Source organism: Melozone crissalis, unplaced genomic scaffold (assembly GCF_028551555.1).
Source record: "Melozone crissalis strain CALT ecotype California unplaced genomic scaffold, PUWL_Pcris_2 ptg000036l_1, whole genome shotgun sequence".
Taxonomy (NCBI): domain Eukaryota; kingdom Metazoa; phylum Chordata; class Aves; order Passeriformes; family Passerellidae; genus Melozone; species Melozone crissalis.
Genome location: NW_026535814.1, coordinates 7886365 through 7896476, shown reverse-complemented (window position 1 = coordinate 7896476; position 10112 = coordinate 7886365). Strand labels below are relative to the sequence as shown.

General features: G+C 43.0%; 1 protein-coding gene across 1 annotated transcript; it reads right to left on the bottom strand.

The window, feature by feature from the left end:
* Positions 1–1082: 1082 nt before the first annotated feature.
* Positions 1083–9910, bottom strand: LOC128941472 (RNA polymerase II elongation factor ELL2-like). Its single transcript, XM_054283249.1, has 7 exons — positions 9731–9910; positions 7543–7667; positions 6363–6529; positions 3501–3567; positions 1800–1971; positions 1316–1360; positions 1083–1181 (listed from the first exon to the last, which is right to left on the bottom strand). Exons 1-7 carry the CDS (start codon positions 9908–9910, stop codon positions 1083–1085), a joined length of 855 nt encoding a protein of 284 aa, XP_054139224.1.
* Between the last annotated feature and the right edge of the window lie 202 nt (positions 9911–10112).

The window sequence follows — 10112 nt, the reverse complement described above, 5'->3', positions numbered from 1 at the left end:
TGTTCAATCTCAAAATGCCCAAGAATTCTCAGCAATGGGGACTCAACATCGTTGGCAGACAGATTATTCAGGAATTTGTAGAATACTCTCCAAGGATGAAGGCTCTACTGAGTGTTCCCAAACGTTATCCTCCCGCAGTCAATTTCATATCTCTCCCAAAAGAAGGTTCTGGCAATGCTGGCCACACCTCTAGCCTGTAAGCTGAATATTTTTCCTGATAAGAAACTTAGGAAAGGGTCTAGACTTCAAAGACCCCATAGGTCTGTACAGGAATTAACATTTGTGTATCTCTAGAAAGATGGGTTGTGACAGACTAGTTTCGAGAAAACTAGATATTCCTTTCGGGACACTTGAACCCAATTTCTCTTTAAAACCCAATGAAGTACCTTGCCTCCAACACTTCTTCCACATGTTTTACAAAACTCTTGCAAAGATCTGGATAGTCCTTGGCTCCCTGAAAAGGTAAGGCCATGATTTACAAGCAGTCCTGAGAGCTGCTCCAGCTGACACCTTAGAGCAGCCTATGTGCGCTCGTCTGTAACCCTCCTAAACAAAGTCATTTGGGGAGGGGGTTATACAAACTTCTAAGCCTTTGACCACTCAGGCAAAGTGTTTGCCTTACAGGAAAGGGCAAAACACACCCCTCTACTTATTCTAAACAATTTCCATTGGCCACAATCTATTCTTACACGGAGCACAGCTTCATAGTACAGGTAGTGGGGCTCCCACCCTCTACTGATAAATTTATTTCAGTGGACAAACTTAAGACTTGAAGAACAGAATTGACCAGAAGAAACCCACTCCAAATATCATAGAAGCAACAATGAGAGAAAGAATTACAAATAGTGAGATTTTTTTATTGTCAAATTTCAATACATTCATCTTTCGACTTCTTAAACTTACTAAACTTCTTTGAACTAATCCTACACTTTTAAGAAATATTCTGCGGGTCAGTGCTAACAGAACCTACTGTTCAATACTAACTTAAATAATCCTAAAACCTAATCTTCTAGTTGAAATAAAAAATCCAGGGATCACGGATTTCATCAGGCTGAAGCAGATGCCTGGTGCCAGTATTCCACTTACAGCTGGTCAAATTCAGAAATGCGCCTCTGAATATGGGCCAGCTTTTTGTGGAGGTACAGGCACCTGCTCTTCATTTCAGAGTAGCTGGGGCTACCCTGTGAAGGAGAAAGCCAAATTAGGGCATGCAAACACTTCCGCAGAGTCTAGAGTCTGATGTCCTTTGCTTTAAAAAAGCCTTGAGGCAGACTCAGCAGTTACCATGGCCCTGCAGCTCTGGTGTCACACGTACCTGTTGTAACTGCTGATAATCTGCTAGGATTTGATGATGCAGCCTCTACAAGAGAAAAAGATGAAGATTGTTTCACCACCAGCATGAAATGCAAACTTTGGTAAAACACTAAAAGTTCATTCAGTCTGACTCTAGACATTTTCTTCTCTGTCAGTCACTCCTCTTCTGGGACATTTGCAAGAACAAATCTCCCTCAACCAGCATCACCCAAGATCTGCAATTAAGCCTCTCAATAGCCAACAGAAGGAGCCCATGCTCTAAGACTCTGCTTGGGACACCTCTCCCCTTACTGTTTCTTCATAGACAGCTCAAAATAGGCATTTTGGGGCAAGTCTTGCAAAAATCAGACCCAGCCCAAGCAGTGTCTGAGCATATATGCCAATTCTGCAGGTTCCCATTGTTTCTCTGAGCAGTTGCAGGGAATCAAAAACACTGCTGTGCTGTGATGATGAAGCACAGCCTTCATGGTTTTGTCCTTCTTTACCTGATAGGCTTCAGAGCCTGGAGTCAGAGACTTCCATTGCTCCTGAAACTGTCTGAACTTCTTTGTGGTCTTGTCAATCAGAGAATGTAAATTCCGGTATTCCTCATACTCTGCATTGAATTCATCCTTGTAGCGCTGGCGTTGCTCCAAGGACACAATGGCTACGTATTTTCTAATGGGAAAAAATGAGGCCATTTTTCTATGAGTGAACTCTAAGAGAACATTCCAGTATGTTTCTAGTCCACAAAACACATGTGTAATATTACACCAAGCACAGAGTAATGCCAAACACAGACACCCAAGCTTTGAGTCTGATGCTCTGGGGCTGACAGTTTCTACTTTCAAGCTCATGTGCTTCAAGAGAATGCAGTCAGGTAACTCTAGGAATCTGTCACATTTCAATGACACTTAGTTACTAATAGTTTACATTGTGGAGGTTTTCTTCATTAGCAAGTGGAGCTCACTTAGAAAACATACGCCCGCATTTCAAATATCAAAGTACAAACAAACCCAGCAGCTTCAGGGAGAGGAGATACATTACTAAATTATAATCTCTTCTTATGTAGGAGAAGCTTAGTTTAGTTATATTTACCTGTGACAATACATCTGTAAAACATATTTGTCAGGGACTACATTTATGGAGTTGAGTGCACAGAGTTGGACTTTTGAGCTACATTCTTGTCTGTCTAATGGCAGAGTTAATAATAATATCTGATTATTCAAGCGGAAAGCAGTTACATCACTGACCATGGAACTGAGGCATTCGTAATATATCCACAAAAACAGTCTCTGTATCAGCCTGAAACTAAAACTACTACCCAAACAGCATCTGCTCCTAAGGAGGGAAAAATTCATTAATGCCTAAAGCCACTGATGAGGGCAAACCTTCTTTATTCCCTTCTCCCTCAAATCAACAGCCATGACATTTGTCAAGCTCATGAGAAAAATCTGGATGAAGTGGTAATGAGAACAATAGATGCCATTTTCCAACACTCTCACACCAATGCTTCTCCTCCTCTGGGCCTGAAGACCTGGTTCTTTTTGGATGACATTAACACCATTCACATGGGAATAAACAATTCAAACCATCCTGAGATTAATATTTACAAGCAGTAAATCCTCAACAAGTTGAAGTTCAGTCCCAAGACAGACAACAGTTTGTGCCAAGGATGCATCCCAGGCCAGATACACCTGATGAGTGTGCAGGATGAGTTTGAAAAGAAAACTACAGATGCCTTGCAACATTTTGGGAGGCACCGGAGCAATGTGAGCCAGGGCCTTGCCACACCTGCTCCAAAGGCCGCAGCTGCCCCAGAGCCCCAGAGCTGCAGGAGGCCTGACTGCCCTTGACAACATCCCTGCTCTCACACAAGCTGGCAGCAACGTCCAGTCCTTTATACCACACACACACACAAACGCACACACACACACAGAGACACACACACGCACTCACACACTTCTCCCTCCTCCCCTGCACTGCAAATTTGATGAGGGGATGCAGCACCACTGCTGCAGCTGAGCCTGTGCAACTGCACTGCAGGAAGAGAGGGCCCGTCCGGGCCTAACACACTTCCGTGTTCATCTCTGCTCTGAGCCTTCCAGGCACAACTAAACCCGCTCAAACTCATCCTTGCAGCACAGGAAAGAGCTGGACACTACACCCAACTGAAAGTGGCAAGAGTTAATGGCTACTTTACTCACTTCAGGTAGTCTGGTTGGTTGACTGTTGCAGAGCATGTGGTGGCAATGGAAGTATCTTTTCTTGCTCCTGCAGAGAAGCAGAATTTTGACACCCTTCCTCAGGATATCTTCAAAAAGTCAAAAGATCGCCATTGGACAGTCTTGAAAAAGTCCTTCAGAGTGTTCGTCTCACAGCTAATTATTCACAAGAAGCAACAGCATTTAATATTACAACAGACACAACCTCCAAAAAACCCATTCCTGGAAATTAGAAAGATGGAATGGCCACTTTTTTCTACAGGTTGTGCATTCCCACAGTGTTAGCCCCAGCTCAGCTTTTCTTATTTGAAGGCATGAGGTGGCATCTGCACAGCCATTCAAGTCATGCAGCAAAAGATGCAGCTTCAAAAGACAACTAGAGAGAGATCAACATGGAGGTTCTCACAAAAAATTAAGAAGAAAGGTAAAGTTCTTCTAATGCCATGCTTTTATCCCCACTTCCCTGCCAATTCCAGAGGGGCAAAGTTCCAATGAGTGCCTGCACTCTTGTCAGCAGGAAAGCCAATTCCATTCTATAGGGCTTACTGGCACTAAGCCTCTAACACCCTGCAGCCAAAACTCAGTGCTCCTCATTAACGTGGCAAGACAGAGTTGGAAAAAAACCTGCACTTGTGAATTTCACTTTGCCTATTGGTAAAGGCATTTGGGAAGCATTGCACATATAACCTCAAGCCCTCTTTCCAAAGAAATATTCAGTAATTATGATGATATTAAAAAGAACCGCCATAAGGAAAAGTCTGCTGAAACAGGAAGGAATACTCAGGACCTTGGTAATCTCTCTCTGCTTTCCATTTCAGGTCTTGTGCCAAGCAGAAAAATCCCATGCGATTCATTACATTCCTTATGAGTTTCCATTGTCATTGTTTACACAAAGTAGTCTTGTTAAAACTCAGCCACTCCTGACAATGTTTAAACTCCCTGAGCTTCAATTCTTGAGGAAAGAGCTGTTATAGGATGTTCCACTCGCTTTTGTTGATTTTAGTTGCATAGCAGAAGTATAAAAAGAAGTGTAGAAGTGCCAATACAACTGGACAGAAATACCAATAGTCACTGTATGTTCAATACAACTTGGAAGAACAGCTTTGCTGTGAGCATTTCATTTCCAAAAGTGCATTTGCACTCATGCCTCGGTCCATGTGAAAGCTTCAGCCTCCGCCCCAACTTGAAACACAGAACAGAATTTCCTCCACCAGCTGGGCAGAATTAGGGAACGGACTCCTGAAGAAAGCTGCTCACATGTTTATAGATTCAAGCAAAAATCCTTCCAAAGGTATCCCAGGGTTTGCAGGTACCGTGTGTATGTCCAGAAGAAATGTGGGAAGACCATCTCAAAGCTCCCGTCTCTACAATCACACCACCACTTGCAAGAGGCATCTACACACTCCAAACCTGCCTCCAGGCTGAACCCAACTTGGAATTTGCAAGGTCAACCTCCAAAAGGGACAAACCCCAGATTTAACAAAGAAACTGAACTCTGCCCTGCTGGGTGTGTCCCTGTCATCAGAAATCAAGCGTTCTTTATGCATTTCTGTTCAACTTTTCAATGTTGTTTTCAATCTGTACCACTTCCAGAGCTTTTGAAAAATGAAATTCTGCAGCAGGGATGGAGAGAAAACTCCCAGCCCAGTTAAAAGTAGAACTCCAGGAAACCACAGCCTAGGTTTTGCAGCTTTTGCAGTTTCCATGAAAAGGCTGAGTTTAATGAACAACCATGGAATCACTGAGATTTGATCGACATGTTTCAGTCAACCAGTTTGCATTACATGTTTGACAGGTTTCTGCCTTCAGCATGCAGTCTTGAAAATCTTCTAATGGAGAAAGTGCTTTCTCAGTTTACTTTCAGTTGAGTAGAAATCAGATGGAAAGAAAAGAATCCATTCCCATTGGCTTTCTAGTGCCTGGCTCTTCCTTTTAACCACCTTCTCACAACAAAAATCTAATTTAGATTTCATTGTTCTTCATTGGTTTTGCACTACTTAAAGAAAAAGATTTTAAAAAATGAGTTTAGAAATTGTAGTTTTGTTGTAGTTTTCCACAAGGATCCAGCAGCACAGGTTCTGGGCTTTGCTGTTATTGTCTTTTAAACCAAGAGTCAAAATCTTATGTGATGGCAGAAAAAAAATATTTTGATTTTTCATGACCAGACAGCGGGGAAAATGGCAGAGCAGTCATGTAGAGCAGTGCCTCCATGTATCCAGTGCCCACTTTCAGAGCTCTCTTTTCATAAGGTGCAAGGACAAAATTAACTATTTCAGAATGCAGTCAAAGAAGGATGTTCCCATAAGATAAGCCACCACAACAGGAATTTGAGAGAAGCACAATTGGCAAGAAGAAAAGCATGAAGCCTTGGCCTAACAGAGGTGAAGGTTTGGAATTAGGACACCAGACCAAAACCTCCACTGTAGAGACTGTGGGTAAGGAAAATCAGTGCTTACATGTATTCTAGCCCAAGATGTGGGGACAGCTGTGACCACCCTGTGGATACTAGAATCTTGGATAGCATAAAGGTGGTACCTCCAGAGAGATTTGGGGACCCCCGCCACAGAGAACACCAAGGGTGAGGAAGGACGGGCTGGACAACAGAGACACGATGTGGTGATGATATCTCCCCACCTAATGTCTCTCTCTTCCCCTAACCCTGCCTCTCTTCTCTCATTTCTTTCTATCTCCCTAGTTTGCATTTACTGTTCAATAACATTTTTACTATTGACTGTGAAAAAGAGTCATGCTTGCACCTTAATTTGGGAAGAAGCTTCTCTGAATTACCAAATCTTTACACCACAGTTATCTACACAGAAGACAGGAAAACCAGCACATCAATACCTTCATCGAAATCCAAGTGATGCCACTTCTTCAGCCTCCCAAATTCATTTTTCTCCCCGCTTGAACTGGGCATCTCCTCCTGCTCCGTGGCAGGTGCTGGGATGCTGGAACTCTGAAATTTCTCTGTTTGCTGCACCACATGGGTGCACGGGGAAACAGAGCCGGCACTTGGAGACATGTCCAAAGAGAACAGAGATGTGGAGGGCAGAAGGAAGGAAGAGAAGTGGCCACCAGCTGCTGGCCGGACATGACTGGGCTGGTGGGCAATTCTCCTCTTCTTGCTCATCACAGGACTGGTACAGTCAGAAGCCAGAGGCCGTTTCTGCATCAATAACAAAAAAATTCATCCATTAACTTATGATCAGGATCAGACTTTGCTCCCAATCTGAAAAAGTAGTTTTTCTGAACTGGGCTAGCTTGAACACTCATTTTTCTTCACTAAAAAGAGAATTCAAACCAGAAGTACTGCAGGTAAATACAGACACTATCTCATTCCCACTTTCCCATCTTAGCACTCAGCAAGTCCTACTTCAAGTCTGTAGCTAAAATACTTGGGGAGAAAGACACTCCCTCCAGGAGCTCCATCAAAGGCTTCCCCAAATGGGAAGGTCCTGTACATTCACATGACAATTTTATGCCACCAGCAAGTCTGCTAAAATTTACCATACAGTCCAGAATGTTAAAAATGCACAAAATACCTGAGCAGGTCTTGCTGCAGCATCTCTCTCAGAAGGCCCTGGAGATGTCACTTGGCTGCTGCTGGTGAGGTTCAGAGATGGAGCTGATTTTCTGTATGGATGGTCCAATATTTCGTGTTATAAGGCCTAAATATCAACTGCCGTAGTTCTTTCCTTGCAGGGAAAACAGAGTCCTTCAGTGTCATGACTCAAGGAAACAGCATGAAGCTGAGTTGAGAGAGCTTCAGGCAGGATATCAGGAAACCATTCATGGCCCAGAGGGTGCTTGAGCCCTGCAACAATCTCCCCAGGCCAGTGGCCACTGCAGGAAGCTTCAAGAAGTCTTTGGACAACACTCTTGGGCACCTGCTGTGCTTCTCATGGTGTCCTGTGCAGGGCCAGGATCCTGGCAGGTCCCTGCCACCTTCACCATGTTCTAACAATCTAAGCTTCATTAACCAGGAATATTTTGGTTTTTCCTTTCTCTGAGAGACTGAACTTACCTAGAGAGTATTAACTTCAACTTCTGTCTGTCTACTTCAGTGTAGCCAGGCCAATCAGTCTGAAGGGTTTGAAACAGATGTTCCTTCAGACTGAAGGAATTATCCTTTGCATTCCACTTGGCTACCTACAGGCAGACATGTAGGAAACAAATCTTTATTATGCTTGCTGCATGCAAACTAGAGAAATATGATTGGTCCTGAACAGCGGATTGTGAGAACCCAGTCTCAACCAATTATATCTTTTTGTTCAGAGCTTGATTATTCCTCTATCACATGAGTGTACAGCCACATTAATGTTTCACCAATTGGAAACAACCCAATATCTCCATTCATATCTAGCAAGTGTTCCTTTGAAAACAACATTGAGAGCTACAATGTGTAAGGAGAGGGGTTCAGGCCCAGAGTCCCTCTTCATGTGGCAGAGACAGGGTTCACTCCAGCAAAGTTCTGCCATGAGAAGGCCGTGCACATGCTTTGCTGTATTCCTTTGAAACCAATTGAGGATCATACCTTCCTCAAGACAAACACAATGTATACTCAAAAAGGTAAAACTAGGTAGTAAAACTTCAGGACAACTGACACCAAAAGTTCAGGTTTAGACTTCATCACCTGACACCTGCTCAGAGTTCCACAGAAAAGCCCATTGGGAAAGTCTCCATCAATTTGACCCCTGAAACACACTGAATAACTCATCTAACACACCACCAACATCTGTCACAACTTTGACATTTGTTTTGTCCTGGAAAACATCATAAACGTAGATAATTTACATGTGTGTTGATGTCAATTTTTACACACCTGAAAAAATACTCGAAGTAGCAAAGACACCCAGAATCAGGGATTGACTCCTTAGAAGCAGAACTCAGGTTGTGTTGGAAGGGAAGAAAGTGTGTGTCTGCCACATCTCAGCAAGCTCACAATGCCCAGTTGAGATTTACACAAAATAAACCCCAACTTGCTCTTATATCTACAAAAGCCTGAGCAAGGCATTTCAGGCTGCAGGGCTGCTCACGCAGAACTTTCAGAATGCAAACCTGGACCCTGTGGCAGTTCACACCTCATACAGTACACACACTCCAGGGAAATCTCCTCAAACATTGCAATGGAACAGGAAAAAATCTGTTCATCCTTTACCTTCTAAGGAGCTGAGCTTTGAAAATTCATAATCAACTTGAAATCTAAATAGGCTAATAGAGTTGGGACAGTAGAACATGGCTCTATTATATTGTGAATGTCTTCAAGGTAAAAAAGCCCTTCCACTGCCCTGGGCAAACCCAGCAACACACTTCACAGGTTCAGGGAATGAGTTCTTAAAAGTCACTGTGGGATCAACTGAAACTGTATTGAATTTTCATCCCTTGACTAGGTTCCAAGAAACTGGTTCCCTAGCTGAAGAAAAAATGTTCATACTTGATATAATAATGCTGGCATAATTCAGTAAGAGCCTAGGAAAGCAGCGCATATTGAAAAAGTAAGGAAAAAAACACTGTATCTTTCAATGCTTGTGCATCCTATTGTTGGCGGTAATATCAAAATAACCATGGAATTCAGAGGAGCACTCAGAATTTAATGGATAAAATAGTTCCAAGGAAGATGGAGATTTAATTCACATGACAACAAAGAAACCCTCTTCTCAAAATTTGGCTACCATCTTTATCATGGAGGATGTGCCTGGAACACCCCTGGAAGAAAATCCCCACAGATCCCAGAGAAGCCAAGTACTATAGAGAGGCCACTAACTGTGTTCAAATGAAATACTGGCCTCTGCAGTTCCTGAACTCCTCTGCTCTGGAACTTCTCCCAGGAAATTTTAAGTGCCACAACAAACCATTTCACACAATCAAGGAACCCCTGGGAAGTTACTCCCATAGGGAAGCAGTTAAACAGCGCATGGAAGAGAAAGAGAATGGAATAAGGCATGAGAAACAACAACATTACAAAGTGTTACTCACTGCCAGCCATTCTAGACAAACAGCAATGCCCCAATAGTTTTGAAGTTTTTTTCTCTTTTTGTCACATGGGCTTACAGTACATGACCACAGGATGAAGCTGATGGAAAAACTTTAACAGGGAGCATCTCCTACCTTGTTCACTAGTATCTAATTTAATGAGTGGAGGAACAAGTGACAATTAGGAACAAAAGAATAGTGTGGTTGAAATAATGCTGGCACAAACTCCACAATCTCACCTGCTGAAGGATCTTTGCAAGGGTGCCCTTGTCCTTTTGCATGACTCCATCTCTCTGCAAGTGAGCAAGTAACTCTGGCTTCTTGTAAGTCCTCAGAGCAAGTAAATGAATCACCCTGTCCCTGTAGGGTCGCCGATAAACAGCACTGCAAGGATTCTGTTCATTCTCTGCAGGCTTCATGGGCTTTGTTCTTTTGTCTTCAGGGGCAGGACATGAAGTGTTTGGTTTGGCTGTCCTCACATCTGCTTGTTTTCCCAAAGGAAAGGAAAGCAGAAAAAGATTGTCAAATGGGAAGTTGACAGAAGGCAAAAGAGTTGATTTAAAATGATGATGCATATCTTGGGGACAGAGCTGATTTTGAGTATCCTTGTGGAATTCCTTT

Coding starts and splice junctions, on each gene's coding strand:
- LOC128941472 (XM_054283249.1), bottom strand. CDS start 9,910: ATGAAGCCTGCAGAGAATGAACAGAATCCTTGCAGTGCTGTTTATCGG. Junction 6,530..7,542: donor TTGAAGTTAATACTCTCTAG/GTAAGTTCAGTC, acceptor CATGTCTCCAAG/TGCCGGCTCTGTTTCCCCGT. Junction 1,361..1,799: donor CAGGCTCTGAAGCCTATCAG/GTAAAGAAGGAC, acceptor TTTCTCTTGTAG/AGGCTGCATCATCAAATCCT.